The sequence below is a fragment of the Meriones unguiculatus genome, chromosome 1, assembly GCF_030254825.1.
Source record: "Meriones unguiculatus strain TT.TT164.6M chromosome 1, Bangor_MerUng_6.1, whole genome shotgun sequence".
Classification (NCBI taxonomy): domain Eukaryota; kingdom Metazoa; phylum Chordata; class Mammalia; order Rodentia; family Muridae; genus Meriones; species Meriones unguiculatus.
The window spans coordinates 139,071,213-139,095,202 of NC_083349.1; the positions used below are offsets into that span (position 1 = coordinate 139,071,213).

Sequence of the window (23,990 nt, forward strand, 5' to 3'; positions counted from 1 at the left end):
AAACACAAACTGCCTAGGATGCGGCTGGGGCATGCTGCCGTTCAGAGGGCAGGCAGTGAGCCAATGCGGAGAAGCCACAGAGGCAAGGTGACAGCCGGGGGCCTGGTACACTGAGAAGAAAATACTTGAAGGAAGAATAGCTGGAACTGTGGACCAGCAATTAACTCCTGGAGCCAGCGCTGCTGTCAGAGCCAGTAACCTTGACAAGTGCTGTTTCCCTGTAGTGGAGGAGATAAGAGCCAGGTGAGGGTGAATTCAACAGTGGTCCTGGTGGAGGAATGAAAACAGTAATTACAGGCAGATCTTTTGAAGAGTTTTGCTATAAACAGGAACAAAAAAAAAGGTATCTCTGGAAGGAGTTAGGGAGATGGAGATGGGGATTTCTTTTCAGATGCACAGTAGTCTAGCATGAGGATGGACTGACATGTACATATGTAAGTCTTGGTGATATTAAGAAAGACGGCCAATTAAAAGAACAGTGTCTGTGGGTTTGAAAGTTTCTGGTCTGTGATACTGGGTGTGTTTTTGCTGGCTGGACCAGTCTGGACCCCTCTATACCTGTCTACAACAACCTCACACTTGAACATCAGCCCATCTTGAAGTGTACCACTGAGCACAGTGCACACTGTCTTGTGTGAAGACATCCCTAAAACGAAGGAAGCTGAGCACACTTAGAGCAGTGCTGACGGCAGCCAAGGAGAGCACTGGCAGCTTGTCCACAGGACAGCAGGCTCAGTAGCATCCACTGGCACCACTATTACTGTGTTTTTATTAAGTGTGGTTAGCCTTAAAGTGTAGTTGATGAGAAGGAGGACTAAGACTCTGATTTCTCACCAAAACTGTATATTACAATGTGTGCCAGATTTAAATAGTTATTGCAAATATTTATGCATGATCTGCTTGCTCACTGCCTATCTTGGTGAGTTGTGAGCAGTTTGTACAGAAACTAGGTACGTAAAGGAAGTGATTTATTAAGGTTTGGGTCAAATAGGTTAAAACAGAGACATAAGCTCAAGACTGATGTTGTAGTTCATAAGGGGAGAGAAAAGAGAGCTCCTTGCTTCTCTTTGCCCCTCCCACTCTGTGTACTGCTTTGCTGAAGGCGGAGTCACTCCTTCTCCTGGTTTCCTGATATGGGGTGGGGCCTCCGCTTCTGTCAGCTCTACTGGACTAACTTCAGTCTGATGTACACTTATCACACAGTCTGAGTTCAAACACAGTGACAAGGCTACAGTTGTTCATGGTAGGCTCCGTCTGCTACAAAGAGGACCAAATTCTCTACCTACCACTGAACTTGAACTTGTCACCAACTCTGTCTTCAGTCTGTAACACCAATCCTTGAGGCACAAGAGGATGGTCAGATGACCCAGAATCACCTGTCTCAGCCACAGGGCAATCCCACCAGGCCACAAGTAGTGATGGAGGCTGCTGTCTGTCCTTTAGGTCGGTCTCAGACTCTCTGAAGTTTCAGCACTCCCAGCTTAGATCCGTCAATTTTAATTTCCTTGTTGACTGTTAATGATTTCAGTCTTCCTTGAGCATCTTCCTTTTGGTTTATGCTGTTCCCAGTTACTACTCTGAGTTAAAGGAAAGTTATATTTCAGGTTTGTTTTGTTAGTTTTTTAATGTATAAACATCAACATTAGCTGGGCATGGTGGAGCACACCTGCAATTCCAGCACTTGGGAGACAGAGGTATTCAGATCTCTATGAGTTCAAGGCTAACCTCCATAGTGAGTTCCAGATCAGTCATGATTACACAGTGGGACCCTGCCATAGGAGGGGAGGGGAGGGGAGGGAAGGGAAGGGAAGGGAAGGGAAGAAAGAAGGGAAGGGAAGGGAAAAAAGAAGGGAAGGTAAGGGAAGAAAGAAGGGAAGGAAAGGGGAAGGGAAGAGGAAAGGGGGAAGGGAAGGGGGAAGGAAAGGGAAGGGGGAAGGGAAGAAGAAAGGGGGAAGGGAAGAGGAAAGGGGGAAGGGGAAGGGAAGGGGAAGGGGAAGGGAAGGGAAGGGAAGGGAAGGGAAGGGAAGGGAAGGGAAGGGAAGGGAAGGGAAGGGAAGGGAAGGGAAGGGAAGGGAAGGGAAGGGAAGGGAAGGGAAGGGAAGGGAAGGGAAGGGAAGGAAGAAAAGAAGTCAACACTGTTGATAGTCAAGTTTCTCTGCTCTGTGGTGTTACAGGGTATTTCTCCTAGTGTGCATAAGCAAAAGATGTGAGCTTATGCTTGAGCAAATCCCAGTCATAGTCACCTTTCAAAGAACAATTCCAGGAGATAAGTCTTCTGTAGACTGAGAAGGCAAGAAACAAGGGAGTTGACCGAAGATAAACCTTAATCGCAGAAGGCGGCACCACCGGCACCACTGAAACAGCCAAAGCAGTAGACAAAGTGCCACCGCTCTCTTTCTTTATTAGGTCTCCTCCTGTGCCTCAGAAACTGCCATTGTCAATGCATTCCTTGTGCCGTGTTGTTTGTGGCAGTCTGGCCACTTTGGTAGCAACTTTCAAACTTTTCTCAGCTGTTGAGGTTGGAGTATTTGAGCTCAGAAAAGGTCCCACATTCAGAACTGAAGAAAAGAACAAAGCCGGAGGAGCCGTATGGTTTTAAGTAACTGGGAACAAGTGAAGAAAGTCCTTCAGCTCCCCACTATTCAGCACAATGGAGCAATGAAATGTGAATTCCTTCAGCTGCCCGGGAGCCCTTGTGCAGGGGAGATGTGGTCAGTGCTGAGTTCAAGCCCCTGTGATGAGCTGAGAAGCTAAGTGCAAGAATGTGAAGCAGAGTCTTTATCTAAGGGCTTTAGAGCCTTGAGAAGTCTATCATATTAAGCACACTAAACTCATTATGTAGATTAGCCTTGATCCACATTAGATTACTTTCAGCATTTGAACTTATTTGGGAATTCTTACAAAGGTAACCTATCATTTTTAACTTAGTAAAAATTGTATAAATATTAAATTTGGCAATCATTGAAGTTACATCCTGTGAGCATGTAGTTGATCATATCTTGTGTTCTATTTCATGGTTTTAATTTGGTAGCATGACATTTTCTCAGCCTTTAGTGGTTTCCAAACTCACTGCGAAGCCTGCACGCTGCGCCTGTGTGCCAGGAGAGCAGGCAGCTGTGATAAGGGGCGAGGTCTTCCCTCTAGCAACAGGACGACATGCTGCACTGCAGAGCCTAAGGTGCTGAAATCCCAGTCAGGAGCATGCAGAAGCAGAATCTGTTGGGATGCTTCTCTGAGTAAAGATTCTCTAGGGCAGTGGTTCTCAATCTGAGGCTCGCGACCTCTTTGGGTGTTGCATATCAGATATTTACATTACAATTTGTAACAGTAGCAAAATTACAGTCATGAAGTAGCAACAGAATAATGTTATGGTTGGTGGAAGTCAGCACAACACAAAGGCTGGGAACTACTGCCCTAGAGCCCAGCACTTTGAAGGATGTTTTACGGATGAGTTTGCCATCAGCTGAAGCTCATTCGAGATACAGACTTCCAAGAACTACTCCAGCTGCCTCCTGACTCATTGTCTGAATGTTAACTAGGTTACCAGGTTCCCACTCAAGAAGCATGGGCTGGTCTCAAAAGGTGGCTCTCCTCTCCAGGTGCGCCAGACATCAGTAGCTCTACAAAGCACAGTTCAGTCTCCAGAGGGCAGACCCAGCTGTCCGTTGTCTTAAAATGCCAATGGTTTTAGTACCAAGACCTCAGAGGTTCTGTGTGATTTATCTGTGCGAGCAGCTCGAGCCGCCAGGAGTATTACCTGTGTTTACGACCTAGCATGAGTTCTTCTAAGGAAGTGCTTTTCTCAACTGGAATTTTGAGTTAGTCATCCTCTTTCCAGAACCTTAGGCCCAGCTGTCATAATAACAAATGTACTAAATGTCATTAACAGTGGAGGTTCCTTCTTCCAAGTAGTAATCCAAGCTGGACTCATCGGAAGAAGTTGGTATTCTATGTAAAGTGCAGGTATAGCGGGACCATATATTTCTCCAGGAAGCACAAAGTTTGTGTTTATCTATTAAAAATGCAGAACTTCAGGCAGAGAGATGACTGGGTGAATCACAGTTCTTCCTATACTAGCATGAGGACCTGTGGTCAGATCTCTAGACTTCCAAGGAAGATGGAGATGGACGTATGGTCCTGTGATCCCAGTGCTGGGTGTGGGGAAGACAGAGACAAAAGAGTCGCTGGAACTTGCTGGCCAGCAGCCTAGCTAAAACTCAGCAGTGTCCAGGTTCAGTGACAGAGCTCACCTCAAGGGAATAAGGATGAGAGCGATGGATAAAAACAGTCGCCGTCCCACTGTGCCCCTGCGCGTGCTCAGACGGATGTGTGTGCGTGCACACACACAGTACACATTTTACGTTTTAGAATTCATTTGTTTGCCTGCTTTACGGATGGACTGATGGAACCTGGGCCCTTCTGAGTGCTGAGCACACATCCTGCCACCGAGGCGCAGCTCTGTCCTCCAGAACTTCGCTAGTTAACCCTGGCATCCCAGGGGTCTGAGGGGCGGCCAGAGAGCCGCTTCTTGCCTGGTTGAATTTAGTCTTCTGATAATAAGGGTTTACATTCCTGGAGGAAAATCCCTTTGGAAACCTCAATTATTTCTTCAGTTCTCATTGTTTTGGGGAGGATCCGTGCAAACAGCCACTTCGCACCATCACCCAGGGTCCTTCCTCTCTCTCGTGTGAAACTGGCTCCTGATATGTGCCACAGGGAGCTGGAGAAATCTCAGCAATTCTCAGTCTTACAGGTTTTTCTTACACTTAACATTGGCAACAAAACTCTTTGAAAAGTGCCACGGCTTGTTAAAAACTATGTGTACATGTGTGTAAACAGGGCCCCCTCAGGTACTCATAAAACGGTCGTTCAGTTTGCTGTTCTTTACCTTGAATGTCCACATTCATCCACCTAACCTTTGACCTTGCTAGTGTTTTCCTGTATGGCAAGAAAGCTTCATGGTGAGTTTTCCAGCAGGTGAAAACACTGGCGAACTATTATAGCCTTCAGAGAATACAAATATTATTCTGATTATAAGTGTTCCCTGTGTTTTTCCAGTAGCATAACCAAGGAGTAAAGTTAGGGTGTTTTATGTTACTCTGCCTTTTATCTCTGCAGTTCTGACTCTTGAGAGCTGGGGCCGATCCACAACCTAATGCAGCATTACACACTAACCTAAGAAATGGCCAAACAGTTACAGAAACCACCGTTTGCACACTGATGTTTGCTCTGTAGGAGCTAAAGTGGAGGCTTGTCTCAACATTAAATCAACCAGTTGCATATTCAAATTTGAATATGCATGCTTCTGGCTATCAAAAAGATTTTGAACAAATTACAGAACTTTGTTCAGAGCTGGGCAAGAATATTCGTCAAATCCTTCTTTCTTAATCTCCCAAGCAAGATAACAATAGCTGTATTTACGGGTAGCACACTGAGCTGAGAACTGGGCTGTCCCTGTGTTCTTCTGCCTTAGGAAGGTGCCTCATTCTTTGAGTGGCTGTTACACAGGGGTGATAGACAGTTACAAATGTCTCTTTAGTGCCAGGCTGTGCCCTCTAACACCTGACATGTGGAAGAGTTTCTTGTCTACTAACTGATTTTCACTAATGTGAAATTTCAGCTCACAATGTGTGTGGTTTTTTTTTTTTTAATCACCAGTGTTATCATTACAACGGTTCTGTACCTCTCTGATGCGCTCCGCAAGAACTTCTTAAACGAAAACTTTGACTATAAGGTCAGTATCTGATCCATGACTGCCTTGGGCCAAACGATCTGTGCTGTATTTTAGAAAGGTATCTCTCTTGGGCTCCTAAGAATATTAGTTTCAACTGAGCATAATGGCATATTTGCAGACAAGTTAGAGTTGTTACAATGCTTATGAGCCTGTTGGAAAGGATTGTGCTCAAAGGAAGATTGGCCATACTTGTTATTAGAAATTTGAATTATTGTACTTTTTTGTGTGGTTCTGGTTAGAACATGAAGAACTTTTTAACATTTTATATTAGTTTATCTACTTTACATTCTAAGAGTGCCCCCTCCCTCCTCTCCTTCCAGTCCCCCCCACTTCCCCTCCTTCCCCCTTCCTGTCTCCCTTTTCCCCCAGAAAAGAGGAACCCCTCCCCCCCACATATTAACCTTCCCCTGCACATCAAGTCATGTCAGGACTGAGCATATCCTCATTCTCTGAGGCCAGGAAAGCCCTGCCAGGGGGGAGTGATCCAAAAGCAGGAAAGAGAGTCCATGTTAGAAACAGCCCCCCCCAACTTGCCAGGCAATCCATATGAAGACCAAGCTGCCCATTGGTTATATGTGTGCAGGGGACCTAGGTCCAGGTCATGCATACTCCCTAGTTGATGTCTCAGTTAGTTGGGACTGGGCTAGTTGTCTCTGTTGGTCTTCTTGTGAGGTTCCTGTCCCCTCAGGTCCTTCCATCTCTCCCCATCTCTCCCCCAACACTTCCACAGGACCCCCAGAGCTCTGCCCCAGGCTTGGCTCAAGTCCCAGCGTCTGTATTGGTCTGCTGTTGGCTGGAGCCTCCAGACGACAGTCAGGTTAGGCTCCTGTCTGCAAGCAGAGTATCAATATTAGAGACCCACCCCTCGGTGGAGAACATAGAGACTTTAATACGTGTTTTTAAGTCATTTTAGAGTCTTATTTTAGAGTTTTAGATTTTTGCTTTGTAAAGTTTTTAAAGAAAAAATTGCAAAGTGGATACTTCCCTAGCTTAGAATTTTTGGAATAAATTAATGAAAACTATGAAACCTTACTGTGATTCTTTCAGGCAGGGCTCTCGAGTCCTCAGTAATGTTACTGGCTATCTCCATGCATGGCCATCTAGTCTAGATGACATTCCTCTCCTCTTTTTCTTTTTTAATCAAATAGCGAATGACAGTGTGTAGACTGTGTGTGCCTGCTGTGGCTTCCTTTCTCAATGCTGGCTGAGAAAGGAATTTTGGTATCTTTGTTTCCCAAATAACATGTTTAACATAAAACATTTAGTAAGTTCCCATTATTTGAAAACTAGAAAGTACAGAAAGCACAAAATAAAGATCTTAAGTACTCTTGCCTGGTATGCATGAACTAGCCCTGGGCTTGATCAAACAAACAAAACCCAAAACATCTAAAGAACAGTAGACACTGACTGTGAAAGTTCCATCTATACGCCTGCAGCCCAGGGTAATGTCACCATAGCTTGGCAAGCACATTCATCTGCCTGTTGTCATTTGCTATTTCAAAACAAAACAAAACAAAAACCAGAAAAGCAAACAATAGGAATCCCCAGCCTTCTGCTTTTGGGTATTTATTTTCCTCCTCTACTTTTTCCTCATAAATTGGCCTTTAAATGTACATTCTTGCAAAGTTAAACTTGCCACGTGCCTATAATTCTATGAATAAATATTATTCGTGGAGAGGGCTGGAGAGATTATAACAGTTAAGAGTGCTCACTGCTTAGTCAAGCTCAATCTCCACTACTCGTGTTGGGTGGCCTTTAACTCCATTGCCAGAAGAATCCAACACCCCTTACAAACCATTTTGGTTGGGGCTTTTATCGCATCCCTGTTTTATTTCTGAGAGCTCTTACACATGACAGACATCTCTTGTTCTATTTCTTGTAGTGCTTAGCTTTCATTTGACATGACATCACTGGAAACAGTTTTATTCCATATGTCCGACATGCTTTTTGCTGTTTATTTCTGGAAATTTTTTTCTGATTCTCTTATTTGGCATAAAAAAAGTTTATGACTCATAAAATTTGTCTATATAGGGAATTTTAAACCACAATGTGAATTTAAAGCAATTAGCATTTCCAAGAGATATAGATGCTTTTTTTTTTTAAGTTCTGCATCAAAAGAAGCTTCAAAAATGAATCCACACAGGAATGAAGCAACCTAGATGGCATGGAGATGCCCAGAATGTTGTCAGCAAAACAAAGCATGGATCCTTTAGCTTCATCAGAGAGCCCATGCCTCTGTGGTTCACATTTTAAGCCATATCTAAAGAGGGAACAGTTCTTGAATTTTCTTACTTTGTTGCAGAAAATTTCAAGTGTGTATCTTATAACAGTAGCAATGACTCCACACATACACACCCATGCACTCATAGCTAGCTGGGACTGCTACCTAGTCTGCTCCAGCTTCACACTCATCTCCTCACTGCTGCTGAAGCAAATGCCAGCTCTTGCAAGAACTCACACGTGAAGTTTCTCTAGCACAACAGTATTTAAATATCTCTTTCTTGTTTTAGATCTGGGATTCCTACTTTTACCTCGCTGTCATTTTTATCAACCAGTTGTGTCTGCAGCTGGAGATGTTCACACCTTCCAAAAAGAAGAAGGTGCTGGAAAAGTAAGTACCAATGGGGAAATGTGGCCTGAAAGATGTTTAGTTCCAGTCATTCACAAACCAGAATGCCCACAGCTGGAAATAGTGATGCAATCGTTGGCACAGGGTTTTTAGGAAAATGTCAGTATTCTTGAACTTATTAATACTATTTCTTGGTGGTTTCAAGTTTCATAGTTATTATAGAAACTGAAAGTTATGACTTTATCTGGATGCTTTATTTAGGGTCACCAAGACTTGCTCACTAGATATCTGTAAATCAAATGCTTTGCCTGCAATTCAGAGTGATACATTATATACTAGTGACACAAAAGTATTTTGTTCAGGAAATTACAACAGTTTTGATTTTTTTTTTTCTGTTTCAGGTATGGTGATATGCGGGTCACCATGGGTTGTGAAATATTTAGCATGTGGCAAAACCTAGGTAAGTGGTGAAAAGTGAATGAGTGGGACAGCTTATCTCCTGACCTTTACCTGTACATCAAGGGGTGGGGAGTGGGGGACAGGTCATCACTGACCGCATCTGAAAGCAGGTCACCATGGGTTGTGAAATATTTAGCATGTGGCAAAACCTAGGTAAGTGGTGAAAAGTGAATGAGTGGGACAGCTTATCTCCTGACCTTTACCTGTACATCAAGGGGTGGGGAGTGGGGGACAGGTCATCACTGACCGCATCTGAAAGCAGGAAATCAGTCAAGAGATTTTCGGTATTCATAGATAAAATTCTTCATCACATACAAAAAGTTCCCCTAGAAACTCACATTGTGGCACTGAAGAAGGTTAATTTGTTGCATTGGTGTTTATTTGAAAAACTCCACAATACCTTTGTGTCTTCCTTACTAAGGGAAGTTTTTGAGACTTAGTATCCTTTGAAGATTCTGTAGCAATGAACTAACCTTTCAGAATTGGGAACTACACCAGCACAAAATTTGCAGAACTCTGAAAGGAAGCTATGGATCATCATAAGTTAGGATTAAACTCTGTGAAAGAGTGACTTAAACATCACCATTCTAAAACACCTTCCAGGCCACTGGCCTACATCATAAAGATTATCAAGAAAGACCTTTGAAAGCATTTGCAGTTGCTAAGAGACTCCTAGATACAATTGTGTAATTTGCCACATCGTAGAAGCGCATGATCCCAGCAAATTGATGGCACAGATCTGCCTGCACAGAAAGAATGATATTTGGAAAATAAACTGTTCTCATTTTATTGGCATAGAATCTCTTTGTAGAGATTCATGACATTTAATTTGGCATATTAATTTTGTACACTTTATATCATTAATTGTTACTGCATTTGCATCTTTTTTAATTTATTCATGTGATTGACATGTGACTTTGGAAGGTCCCGAGAGGTCCTTCTTTTGGGGGGCTCATTAACGTACAACTTGGAAACAGCAGGATTTTTTTCTTGTTACAGAATGATTTTTGTCCAGAACTCCTCTGAGCCTCAAGTACGGACAGCAATGTGGGGAGCTTTGTAACTCATAAATACTTTCTGGTGATCTCAGAAAAATGAAATGAATTTGCATCTGAAAAATAAGATCCAATGGCTAAAGGCCAGCTAGATCAAACCGCAATCTGTCTCTAGATTTGCTAAAACACAGCACGAAATGTCTCGGCTGGAAAGTGGTCTCCTCAGTGTCTGTGTCTGCCCCTGTCTGGCTCTGTCTTGTCTCTAGAGATGAGTCTTGTGGTACCCTGGTTGCACGTGGCCTTAACTTAGTGTTCCCTAGTGAGTATTGGCATGCTTTCCCCAAGCAGCAGAGCTGGTGAGGTTCTTCGGGGATCCTATTTGGAAATCACAGCAGGCATGGTTGGGTTACTAGAGGGGTGGACACCATAGTTTTCTCTGAGCATTACTGTGTGTGGTTGGACATGACTTCACCCGGGTCAGGATAGCCATGCATTTATGTTCCAGTGTCTTAGTCTACTTAAAAAAGCAGGCATGTTTCATAAACTGTCCTGTTTAACTATGAATTAGCAAAAGTAGTTATACCTCTCCTAGGTGGATGTTAAGTTACTTCTCTGTTTGCTTCAGAAATCTGGAAAATTTAGGAAATTTTGGCAGTGTGGATATCCCATCCCATAGTGGCATCCACTAGAACTGTTGGATTAAAGGTGGAATTCAAGGCTATGTCTGCCTCACCTGGAGCCTTTGAAAAATGCAAATTCGACCCTGAAGCAGAATCTCTGGGACAGAGGATAGCAAGCTAGTTTTCCACGTGCTCCTTAAGTACTTGGCCAAAGACAGGAAACCCCTGTGTTGAGCTTTGTCCCCCGCCTTTGCTGTCTAGTGCTGAAGACTATCTCCAGCACAGCCTAGCTCTGTCAGGAAACTTTCATTATTCTCAAGGTACAAATCCCCATCTCGGTGGATGTAGCTCAAGTATAGAATCCAAAGCCTCTTGTCATTCATTCCTTTCTACATCACTTTTCCTACAAGGAAGTCTTGACTTCCTCCCAAAACACTATGAATTTTAAAGGTTTTTCTGTTCTGCTGTGAGGAAGAAGAGGATTTGATCTCAAGGACTCCTATAACTCCATGATCAGGCTGCTTGAATAGAAGCCTAATATTGCAAGTCCAGCCATTACAATCCCAGTTCTACCTGGGAGCAGTCGTTCACCTTTGGAACAGCGTAGATGGCGTGTCTAGCGATTGCCTGGCAGGAACAGTGGAAAGGAGATGGACTTGTTTTAGTGCTCATGTCAGAGGGAGCACTAGTTTCAGAACTAATCATGGTGGAAACGTATGATAAAGAAAACCTACTCATCTCATGGGAGCCAAGAAGCAGAAAGGAGGGTATGCCGGGGTTGGTGAGCCACCTTCTTCCCCAGCCCCTTTGTGGAATTACAGTGAGGATTTGTACATTGAGAATAACGAAAGTTTCCTAACAGAGCTAGGCTGGGCTAGAGATAGGATTTGGTTGGGCAGCAAAGGCAGAAACCAGAGCTTCTTACCACAGGGGTGTCCTGGGCCTAGGGGATGACACCGCCCACTCCCCCAACAGCCTTCCCCTGTTAGTTAAGTCATGCTGGAAAGAGACGTTCCCAGAAGTGTGCTTTACCAATCACGTCTTAGGCATCTCTCAGTTGGATCGAGTTAAGAATAAAGATTATACACCACATTTTTATTTTTATTTTGGTTCTGGTTTCTTTGTGTTTAAGAAAGTCTCACTCTGTAACCCACCCAGGCTGGGCTGGATTCACACTTGTCCTGCCTCAGCCTCCTGAGGGTTGAGAGTATAGGTCTGTGCTACCATGTCCTGCTTCCCAGTCTTACTTTCTACCACAACTATTAGACAAGTAGACATTCAGTTGCATGCTTTTAAAATACTTTATCACTCTAAAGTCAATTTATAGTATTAAATGTGCCTTTTAATGACATTTACATGAGAATGTTGAAGCTTTTTGTTGATTAACTATGTACTTTAGTGTATATTAAGCCCGCAATGAATTCAGGCTTCTCTTCCTTTAGCCTCTCTATTTTGGAGCATTTGAGCAAGCACAGTCATGATGTGACCATTATCACCTTAACCAGGGAAAAGCAATGGCTTGGCCAGTTTATGCTTCATATCCAGGAATGGGGGAGCTTGGCTGTGAGCAAGGGAATAAAGCCAGAAGGTTTTGTTGTCTGTGGAGCAAGCAGGGCCACAAGGCCCAGAGAACAGTGGTTCCTGGCAGGGCGGTGCCAGCTTTTTCAGTTATGCTGCTGTCTTTTTTTGTTTGTTGTTTTTCCAGAGGGTTTCTCTGTGTAGACCTGGATGTCCTGGAACCCACTCTGTAGACAGGCTGGCATGGAGCTCCGCCTGGCCCTGCCTCCCCAGTGCTGGGATTAGAGGCATGGGCCACCACCACCTGTACATGGTGCTGGCTCTGTACACAGTATCCTTACAACTTGATTAAAATCTAATGTATGTTTGTAGATAGTTTTCATTGTGGTAAAACACTCATACAATTTTCAATCTTAGCTCTTTCTCCGTGTTTGAATATTACATTCACGCTGCCAGTCAGCCTAACCTGCACAATCATCCCCAGAACTCCCATCTTGGAAAAATGGGAAACTGTAGGAAAGGAAGCCCAGGGCAGGGGAGGGCACAAGAAAAGAGAGAGTGCAGGCAGAAAGTGGGGGAGGGGAGGACACAGGAAAAGAAAGAGTGCAGGCAGAAAGTGGGGAAGGGGAAGGCACAAGAAGAGAGTGTGCAGGAAGGAAGTGGGGGAAGGGGAGCAACAAAAACAAATCTTGTTTGAAAAATGCAGTAATGAAACCTAACTCTTTAGAGGCTAACAAAAAAACCATAACCATTAAACAAGAACCTCTCTCACCCGCCACCTGTGGTGTCCGAGGTCTGTCTGAGCGTTCTGTACTCAGCACTTCAGCTTTGTCTTCCTGCTCCTGACTGCCTTCTCTTAGGAGAATGACAGTGAGCTTCACTTATGGTCTCCGAAGGGCTTCCTTCCCTTTGCAGGGTCAGCGGCATTTCACTATTGTGGCTGTGCTGCGTCTTCCTTCTCACATCTCTGTCCATGGACACATGGACTGCCCCCGCTTGGGCTGCTGTGAACATGGTGTCCAGGGGTGTCGTGAGGTCCTGCATGCTGGACCTTGCCCTCGTTGTATTTCTAATTTGGGGGAGCTGACATGCTGTTTGCATAGCTTTTGCCCTGTGTCAGTCACATCACCACCAACAGAACACCCGGAGTTCCAACTTCACACATCCACCACATGTGCGGCCATATCACACTGTGGGTTTGGTAACTTGCTTTGAAGAGCGAGGACCAAATGGTGATGAGTGAACACCTTTTCTTAAATGTGTTATTCCTCGATAATTTTATTTCCTGAGTTAAGGGAATAAAATATTTTATCAATAGAAGAGGAAAGTTACATATCACCTCCCAAATTTTGTTCACTCATGTGTGTTCTTGGGAGACTGGGGGTGTCTAGGGAGGCTGGTCCTTGCCAGCTTGCTGCACAAGGCCCTCATTTTGCTGCAAAGTTAAGTCTTCCCTTTGCATTTTTAGATGAGCGCACATTCTTACTAAACATAAAGCATGCTCTTTGTTCTGAGTTTGCAAACACGGCATCTTGGAACCACTGTAGAAAAATCAATACTTCCCCAGCAGCCGCTCCCTGTTCAGAAGCATAAAACTCCAACAGCCCAATAGCAGGCTCCCCAGAGACTTCAAAAGAAGACCATGTGTCTGACAGCTGGAAGTGGGGACATTCGCGAACCCTCAGGCTTAGAAGAGTCATTTAAAGGAAGTTCAGTTGCTGCTGGTACACATAGCTCCAGACTTTGCTGGTTCGGCGGGGATTGAATTTTTCTGTGTTTGGGGGCCCAGCTGGGTTTGCACATGCTCTGCGCTTCCAAAGTGTGTTTTCAGCTACAAGGCCACTCAAGCCTTCCTGCCTGATAAAAACCCAAGTGTGCTGTCTCTGACTTCTCTACTGTCTGAGGAAAGAAGCAGCTGTAGAGCATAGTCTGTGGGCCTTGTTTGAATTGTAGCCAAAATGAAAGCTATAAATTGCATGTTTCAGTACCATCGGGAAATTTGGATAGTGGTTGTATTCTTAATTTAATAAGTTAATGTGTGAGTGTGTACCATGATAAAGGCATTTTGTCTGTACATTCATGAAATATCATGTCTTTTAAGGATGTTTTCTGACTGGTGCTGGAGTAGAATATGTCTCAAAGGAAAAAAAAAAAGTTATTCAGGATATTAGTAACACAAATTAGTGAAAACTCCAGCTATGATGGAGGCTGGACAAGGTTCATGTAAGATTTGTTTTACTTTTTTCTATATTTGAGTACATGGGAATTTTTTTAAAAAGAAGAAAATTAGGTTACTAAATATCCATAAGTGGTAGAGATACTTTTAAAGGAGACTAAAAAAATGTCTAAGCAAATAGTGATAGATAAATAAGTGTGCACTAGGAATGATCTCTGCTGTAAAGGTCAATGAAAACCAGGCTCAGGGAAGATCAAAACAAAGTTGGGAAAATGTACAAGGTGAAAATAGTTAAACACCTGTTTAATATCTGAACTGCCTAAATGAGAGACATAAAGTCAAGAAAACTATATAAACAGGCACATACTTAAAAATATTGTTTTAGGCCAGGATTGTGGCTCAGTTGACACAATATTTGCTTAGCATGTGTGGGGTCCTGGATTTAATTCCTAGCAACACAGTAAAATAAATTAACAAGTAAATACATTGTTTTAAAATTGAAGAAAAACACAAAGTTGACAGCATAGTGTTTCTCAGTGTTCTAACTCACCCTGAGAGGAGTGTCTGGGCAGGCTGATGTGAGGTTGTGCTGTATTTCCTCTCTGGGTCACTCCCTCCCCCACATACTCTGAAGCTGTGCAGAGGACTGGAATCTACATAGTATGGAAGTAGCCCAGGGCCTGTCAGACTCTACTGTGGCATTTGTGTAATGGATTTGAGTGGCTGGACCTTGTGCCCTGGGGTCAGGTCCTGGGTCAAGGTCTTGGCCAGCCACGATGCCTGAAACCTCAGGGTTCTCCAGCCTCTCTGGCCATGTGCACATTGGGTCTCCTTCGTTTTCTCTCTTACCAACCAAGACAGCTCAAGTAAACAATGAATTTAGACTTTGACAAATGGCATTAAGAGTGCTTGCTTCTGTTTTCTGCCTTGACAAAAATAACTGAGAAAAGGAACTGCAAATTCTAGCTGCCAGCTACCTGTCTGAAAAGAGGGTGACAGAAGGGTAAAGGAGACAAAGGAGTAACAGTGCAGGCATTTCCATCTTAAAGGATCCCTGTTTAGAGGAAAATATACAAATTTACATTAATGAGGAAGTTTCTCTTGGTATATTCTTGCTGTGTTAAAGAAAACAAAAGTCTTTTGGGAAAGGCAAAGGATTATCTGGGTCAGAAAAACAGCGAGGAATACGGAAGAAAAACTTACAAGTTCCCCCCATATGCATTATGGGTATGGATAAGACTTAAGATACCCAGGGAGTGGCACACACATGCATCAATTAATTGATTTTAATAATAATAAAATAAAGATGGTGGAAAACAGTCACCATTGATGAAATCTCAGTAAAATGGGATGGGGCTGTATTGTGACTTCAGTGATATGAAAGGGGACTTCCATAAGGATTGTATCCAGGACTGGGTACAATCTAGTCTCAAACGCTTTTTAAAGCATTTATCATTTATGTTTTATATTTATTTGTTTCATTTTGTACGTATGAATATTTTGCCTGCACGTATGTATGTGTACCGTGTGTGCGCCTGGTGCTTGAGTTTAGAAGACAACATCAGAAGCGTAGGGTCTAGAGTTCTGGATGCTTGTGAGCCACTGGGTATGCGCTTGGAAGTAGGCTTGCAGCTTCTCTAGGATCTAGTCCCTAACTGCTGCACCATCTTTCCGGCCCCTGGTTAAGCACTGAAACTAAAAACAAGGCAAAATCAACATGACTCCCAATTATGACGAAGCGGCAACTTGCTGACCATGTGAGGTCCTTGTGGGGCTCTTGTTCCCAAAGAACGGACCTGACAAATGCCCCAGGAGTCTGTGTGTTGACAGTAGAGATCACGAGGCTCTCCGTCCTGTAAGACATTCGAGAAACATGAGAGGGTGAGGACATCTAGCCACAGTTGAGGCAGGAGAAGTCTCAATCACACTATCACTATGGTTAGAAAAAGCTTTTGATGCATCGCCCTCCGGTAACTCCAAGACAAAATGGAGTTCAAAGGAGTGGCCTCTATCTAGGGAACCATCCAGGCTAGTGAAAATAATGAGAGAATTTAAGATGCTACTGCCTTCTTGTCTCCCCCAGTTGTGATTCTGGTCTCTAGTGGGCAGGAGAGATATTGTTCATGAGGTCTTTGAGGAAACAGACTTTCATACTCTAGCTGATGCGTCAGATAGCTACAGATTGCATTTGACCAAGAAAAGCCCAGAACTCCCAAATTAATCTTGTATTAAGAAATGCATGAGATGCTGAAACTTACGGCCAACTGTTGGGCAGAGTGCATGGAATCTTATGTAAGAAGCGGGAAATAGTAAGATCTGGAGAGGACAGGCACTCCATAAGGAGAGCAACAGAACCAAAAAATTTGAACACAGGGGTCTTTCCAGAGATTCATACTCCAACCAAGTACCATGCATGGAGATAACCTAGAACCCCTGCACAGATGTAGCCCATGGCAGTTCAGTGTCCAAGTGGGTTTCATAGTAACGGGAACAGGGACTGCCTCTGACATGAACTGATTGGTCTGCTCTTTGATCACCTCCCCCTGAGTGGGGAGCAGCCTTACCAGGCCACAGAGGAAGACAATGCAGCCACTCCTGATGAGACCTGATAGACTAGGATCAGAAGGAAGGAAAGGAAGACCTCCCCTATCAGCAGACTTTGAAAGGGGCATGCGTGGAGAAGGGGTAGGGAAGGTGGGATTGGGAGGGGAAGAGGGAGGGGTTTATGGGGGGATACAAAGTGAATAATGTATAATTAATAAAATTTAAAAGAAAAAATGCATGGTCAGGTGGATGGTGCTGCATGCTTTTAATCTCAGCATTTGGAAGGCAAAGCTCTGTGAGTTTCAGGCCAACTTGCTCTATAGAGCAAGTTTCAGGAAGGAAGAAGGGAAGGAAGGAAGGAAGGAAGGAAGGAAGGAAGGAAGGAAGGAAGGAAGGAAGGAAGGGTCTCTTGTATACAGCTGGGAAGCCTGCTGATAGACCTAGATTCAGGTATGAGTGTTTTAGAGAGAATATCCAGGTTCACTGTTTCTTAGCTGTCCTTCACTCTTGAGTGCTAACCTTAGTCTCAGAAGGACTGTCTCCATTCAGTAGGGAAATGGTTTTTGAAGACTTGAAACATATTTGCTTCTTAAAGGCCTTTCTAGAAAAGTCCTAATGGCCTCATATTGGTCCCAGAGATGAAGCTAGCATTTGAACAAGGCTGAGATTGTACTCACTTGTTCCTGAGGCCAGAAACAAGTTATACCTAACTCCGTAGTAGGAATAACTACAGAGCTATACCTGACTCTGAAGAATGACAGACTTATTCGAAAAGACAGAATGTTGGCTAGAGGACATGTATGAGTACTCTCTTGGTGGAAAGATAACTGTTCCTTGTTCCTCTCTTCAAAGTTTTTAAATTGTTCAGTGAGTCTTATCTTTGTTTTTACCTTGCCTTCTGACAGCTTAAACTTCAAAAGAATAGACTGGCAATCCATGCCTCCTCAGCTTTTCCTTTCTACCATTTGATTCATGACTGGGCTTACCCTCTTATTACTCATCCTCCAAACCCAAAGACCCATGTTGGTCCCCTCCTTAGGAAAGCTATTTCAACCTAGAGCAAGCCTGATTGGTGGCTCTAAATGCTAGCTACCCTAAGCAGTAATTAAGTGATTTGGGAGTAAGTTGTTTAAGGTCCCACAACTTTTGTTTCCTCTGTGTATGGAAGTGGCAGTTCCTACTGCCTAGAGCTGCCATGGCTGATTCATGGAATTATGCATGGAAAGCAGCCAGAGCAAGAGCTGGCAAGTACTGGCTGGCATTACTAGTGAGTCTCTTGCCCGTCTCTACATCCAAAAGCTTTCTCTTCTCTCATCAGTCCATTTATCTCGCCATCTCTTTAGGTGGTGCCTCCTCTTGTCTTATACCTTTGTATTCAGGATCCCGTGTGTGTGTGTGTGTGTGTGTGTGTGTCTTTGTTATTTCCCAAAGTAATTTCATTCACTCCATGATGCCAAGCCCTATTTATCACTGACAATCCTGCAAGGTTCCTGAGCCCTAACTCTGGCTTCTGGGAGTAGTTAGGCCATTAAGCACATCTCAAAAGAGCTTCAAGCAGAAGTCATTATCCTCCTCCATCTCAAACTGGTCCCTGCTCCTCCTCTATCCCATTTAGTAGCAGAATCACTCTCACTCATGCTTTACATTTAGTCCAGGAGAATGCACCTCAAATCTGGCTCCTGTCCTTATCACCATGGCTTGTGCTTTGGGACCAAAGTCTACCATGATAGATAGATAGATGGGTAGTTATTATTTAGTTAGATAGATAGATAGATAGATAGATAGATAGATAGATAGATAGATGGATGGATGGATGGATGGATGGATGGATAGATGATAAATAGGTAGATATAGATGGATGGATGGATGGATGGATGGATGGATGGATGGATGGATGGATGGATGGGTAATATAGCATATCTTTTCTCCCGAGAGTTATGTCTCTAACTAAATAAAGTGATAATAAACACCCACCCAGCTGAAGAGTCACACTGGCTTTTCCATCCCACACAGTACATAATTCAGGCCACCATTGCTGGTTCTCCCTGACCTCTGCCACACTTCCAGATGTGACACACTGCCCATGCTTTTTCCAGGAGTACCTTCTGTTCGCATATTCGGGCAGCTGCTGCATATTTCCCAGTCTGGTGAAATGATCTGTTCAAGCTACTCTCCTCAGGTTTCCTGGGTCGAATGAGCTGTGCCATGCCCAGTGGTTCCTGATGCTAGCACCTCTGCAGGAGCTCAGTGTCTGCTAAGTTCTATGTTTGTAAGCAGAGAATGGTTCACATTGTACAGGGCATTCCTATTAATGATTGAATTAGTGAAACAAATATATAATACATATCCATACTAAAATAAAGTACTTTTTACTGTCTTATGAATCTCCAAATTTCCAAGCTCTAAACTAAATTCATAACTCGTCACCTGCCAAAACATATCCTGGAAAGAGGTACTCATTTCAACTTTCTCTCCTTTTTTGTTTATACGCATGTAAAGAATTGAAAACTCATAGCTGTATTTTTGCTGAGATAGTGTCTTATCTGAGAAAGTAGAGACCTAAAGGGTTGTATGGACCCTGTCAGTCACAGGGGACACAGGGAAGATATTGAACACTGCTGTTCTTTCAAGGGAGTGTCATGGGAAACACTCCACCTTATATTAACATAGGCTAAAATGCTCAGCTATAAGAAGTGATATTCTTCCTGTACTGCTGGGACAGAGGGAGTTTCATCATGATGAAAGTGTTCATGGTCTGAGCATATGAAAGAATAAGAACCCTGGGATAGAACAGTCGGAGAATATTTCCATGGTTTGTACCTAAGGAGGAAATGGCTGTGTTCCGTGAAGCCAGCTCCTTCCAGCCCAACCTCTGAACTTGTCCTGGGGCCTCCAGGCAGGGCCTTCAGCATCGGAGGCCTTTCACCATGATACTGAGAGCTGACGTGTTGTTCACGGCATGAAATTTCCTTACTGACGACACAGAGCATTCTCTGTGGGATTTAACACAGACCAATGGACCGTAGGTCTGCCCCATATATGAAGTCACCTGTGTGCCTCCTGCTCCCTGCCTGCCTTTGCTCTGAGTCATGGCTGTCGTGGCCCTTAGCATTTGGTAACACACCAGTTGGAGTTCAGCACTGCCATGTTTTAGTCTTTTTGGAAAACAGTTGAAGGCTTTGAGGGGGTTGCATTTATACTTTTGTTTAGGCTGCATTAAATATTTTTCTTTAAAATATAAACAGAAGCCAGTTTTTGTTATATAAAAATAATTTGCTGTTTTACTGCCCAGATTTGGTTACTTTTTCTTGGTTTTGGGGGTGTTACTTACTTGTGTTTGTATGTACCTCTTGTGTACCTGGTACCCACAAAGGCTAGAAGAAGGCATCAGGTCCTTTGGGACTTCGGGTACAGGAGGTTATGAGCCGCTGTGTGGCTTTCAGGTGATGTGCACTACTGAGCCATCTCTCCAGCCTCTTCTGTGTTCACAAGTGAAAGATGTTCACATATGTTCACATCTTGTTTTTCATTCGCTGAAGTTCAACTGTGTTATTCTTCAGCCTTATGTTTAAGAACTGTATCTAAATTTTTCCCAAGAACGTACAGTAGAATATTCCAATTTCTGTCATTTTACTGGTATGCTATGGGTTCTTTTCTTATATGGGGATATAACTATAGTTGAATATTTTATGGTAATAATTTTAACCAAATTTTGTAATAGTACTCTTTTTGAAGTCTTAAAAAGACTAAATGTACTGACACTGAAAAATGTTTTGCTTTCTTTAGGAGAACACAAACTTCATTTCATCCCCGCGCTGATTGGGCCCTTTCTGGAGGTGACCTTGATTCCCCAGCCAGACCTCCGGAACGTCATGATTCCTATTTTCCATGACATGATGGACTGGGAGCAGAGGAGGAGTGGCAACTTCAAACAGGTGGGCGCTGTCACCCAGCAAAAGATTTTCCCCGTCCTGCTCTAAGTGAAATGAACACTGGTTGCTGCACTCAGAACCAGGAGAACCTCTCCTCTACCAAGCCTTGGGTACATCTTCCTAGCTCCTTGTTCCCCTGAGCCTCCAGGAAAACCCTGAAAGGCCATTTTATTCCTTTCAGCTAAAAAAAAAAAAAAAAATTCTTCAACTTACCACGTCTGTACATAAGACTTTACAGATGGTTGTTTGCGCCCAGCTGGACACGGCTCAGGGGAATGGGAAGGCTAATGATCCTTTAAGCCTTTGGGCTCTCTGTGGTCTTCACATTGTGTTTGGTGAATGGGTTAGCTCTGAGCGTTTGATCCGCAGTATGTTTTATTGCTCTCAGCTTGGAGCATTGAAAATTATTTTGAAGGAAGAAGCAGTGGAAAATCTCAGAGGAAATTCCAAGGGGATGAACCTGCTGTCTCTTGCTGACCTAGGTTCTAATAGTGCTGCTTGAGTTTGGGGTAGAGAGACATCCTTATTGGAAAACTAGCTCTGTAAAGCATCAGCCACTGTGGCGGTCCACGTCTGTTGGGGGAAGTAGGAAAACCCTACGCTCAGGTAGTGACTTCACAAGCCTGCAGGATGTGGCCCTCCTTTAGACTTCTCCACATGAGACTGTCTTCAGACCTCAGAGAACTGCTTGTCAACTGTATGAGCAATTTGATTGCATGCATAGACCTTTCCTGTTGCCAAAAGTGTGGGCATTTCACTTCTGTCCATATGTACAATGATCTTCAAGAAAGCTAAGGGTGAGCAAAAAGCTATGAACAGACCGTGCTTGGTAGGGGAGTCCACTTTCCTTCCCCTCATCCTTATCATTGATTGACATTTGGTTTAAAGGAGTAATTGAACTCAGCCCTTTGACAAAGTTGACATCTCAAGCCTGAATTGCCTTAACTCTGGCTAAGGGTTCTCATTTTCTCTCCTCTCTTGCTTCATATAGATAAAAGGAAATTTTTCCCTTCCTGATACTCAAGCTATAAAGAATTTACATCCTTGAGGATATAAATGTTTTGACTACAGCTTTCAGGAAATATGTCCTTTCTCTCTCCTGCTGCTTACTGCTGACTTAGAATATTTCTGTAGGTCTACCATCTGTACGTGGCAAGGATGAGTTCTCAACTTCAGCAAAGATTTAGTGCAACCCCGAACTGTTTTAAGGGAGAAAACAGATATAAAACACATTAAAGATTTAAATTAATGTATGTGGGCATGCTAGTTTGCTGATGTTCTCAGATATGGTGATGTAAAGAAAAAAAAATAGGACTTGCCAGTTTTTATAATCCCTAAAAAAAGGATGAAATGTTTAAATCAGGCTGCTAGCATTTATGTTGGGATCCCAGATAGATAGATGCTGTCTTTGGCAGCAGGAAAAGCTAGCCAGCCAGGAGTATGAAGTCATTTTGACTGCGTCTAAATTAGCCCCCTAGAATTCCAAAGGGAGGCTTGCTATTAGCCATGGCTGACAATGTCACTCTGACAAAGCATACTACAGCTTGTCCTCTGGCATAAGGAAATAACATACCAATTTGCCTAAAAATCTCATGTATGAAGTAGGAGGAGAGGGAGTAATATTTTGGTGTGTTTCAGGTGGAGGCCAAGCTAATTGACAAATTGGATAGCCTGATGTCAGAAGGCAAAGGTGATGAAACATACCGTGAGCTCTTCAACAGTATGTGAGTAATGTGTTTCTCTCCAGTTGGTTCTATTCAGGACATCTGGTGTCAGTGCTGAGCCATTCTACACCACGGTAGATGAGAGCTGCAGAGACAGCCTGGGTCTCACAGGAGAGCTTTGTCTTTGTGCAGTGTGCAATAAAGGAGAATTGCCTAACACTAGCAAGTGGATCTTATTATGTTGATGATTAGACGTGTCTCCTTATTTTAGTCTCAGATTAGGATAGGTCGCCTCTGTTACATAACAAACCTCACTCTTTTCATCCTTGGTAATTTTAAGAGAAAATAAGGCGATTGTTATAAGATAATGATTTTAAAGAGAGTTATGAGTAAGAGAGGAAGGAAAGTGTGTGATTATGACATTTGTATACAGTGTTTTCCAATGCCTGACGGGCTGACTCGCTGTTTGAAAATTTAACGTAGTTTGTGCCCGATCATCAGCACTTGCTTTAATCCATGGGCGCTGGCCTTTTGCTCAGGATTGTTGAATGCTTCCCAGCTGGCTCTTATTAGAGTGACACCAAAGCAAGTCTAGTGAGTTTGTAGTTCGGGGTTTGCAAGAATAGAGGAAAAGAGTGGAGCTCTGTGTCCCAAATGGTCCAACATGATCACAGTCTCAGGATTGCTTGTGTCACGCACCAGGCACTGTGATATCTCCGAGCTTTGGGATTTCCCACCTGGCATTGACCTTCTTTATGAGCTTGTAGACCTTAGTCATTTTTGAACCTAGTATTTTTAGAACATGTTTTTCTTTTAAGGGAGAAAATTGGTTCACTGAGCTTGGAAAATGTTCATGTTTTTTTTCAAGACTGCAAAGATAATACACTTCCCTCTTATAAAATATACCTGTGTTTGTGCTCATGCCCATCCATCACCCAAGTGGGACTGACAGCCAAGTGCAAGGCCCAAGTTCATTATAGGATTGTTAATTAGCAACAGGGGAAGTATGACTATCTAGGCTTTAAAATAATGATATCATAAAATGAATAGGTTTGACTGATAGGTGGTGGAGTTCTTCAAAATCCTTCTTGAAGCTTTCAGGACAGCTGTGTACAAAGGGAAAGCCAGGAAGGGCTACAGAGATTTCATGTGGTGGTGGTGGTGGTGAGTGAGAAAATATATTGTGAACCCCGAGTACCATTTTCTTTTGATACTGTAATTATACCAAAACTTTCACTAATTATTCACAAGCCCTTGTTCATTCTTGTGTACAAAGTGTCTGTCTTTCATGACAGCTGGAGTTTAGCAAGAATTCAGATTAAAACCTCATCCAAATAATAAATTACCTTTGAAAAATGCTTTCATTTCAGTTACTAGTCCTTGGTTAGAACAAAGAGCTAAAATACAAAAGCACTCAGTGAAATGGACCCCTTGAGATTTGTGATTAATTATTTATAATGAATTTAGAAGACTCATAAATGCATGCTCTGTTTTTTTAATGGCTCTTATCTACTTTAGTAAGGGCCTAATAATTTGCAGTTTGGATCACTTTTATATAAATATGACTGAAACAGAAGCTGTACCTTGACATTAAAATAAAAGTAATAAGTAAGATATTAAGTAAGCCTCTATAATTAGTGGTATTTTAAGAGACCTGAATCACTCTATGGAAGTTTTATTCTTTTGTTGATTTTATTTAGCAATGCTAGAATATGTAAATAATTATAATAATAGATAAAAATTTTTAAAGGCTATAAATATTTTTTGTTAATGCTTTTA

General features: G+C 43.0%; 1 protein-coding gene across 4 annotated transcripts in view; it reads left to right on the forward strand.

The window, feature by feature from the left end:
- Positions 1-23,990, forward strand: part of Dock4 (dedicator of cytokinesis 4) — a 385,661-nt gene that overhangs the window by 310,366 nt on the left and 51,305 nt on the right. For all 4 annotated transcript variants that reach the window (XM_060367419.1, XM_060367426.1, XM_060367422.1 and 1 more), the window contains 5 exons: positions 5,659-5,734; positions 8,245-8,345; positions 8,705-8,763; positions 20,402-20,550; positions 22,186-22,271. In XM_060367419.1, the coding sequence (XP_060223402.1) occupies positions 5,659-5,734; positions 8,245-8,345; positions 8,705-8,763; positions 20,402-20,550; positions 22,186-22,271 (471 nt within the window). The remainder of the gene's footprint in view (positions 1-5,658; positions 5,735-8,244; positions 8,346-8,704; positions 8,764-20,401; positions 20,551-22,185; positions 22,272-23,990) is intronic.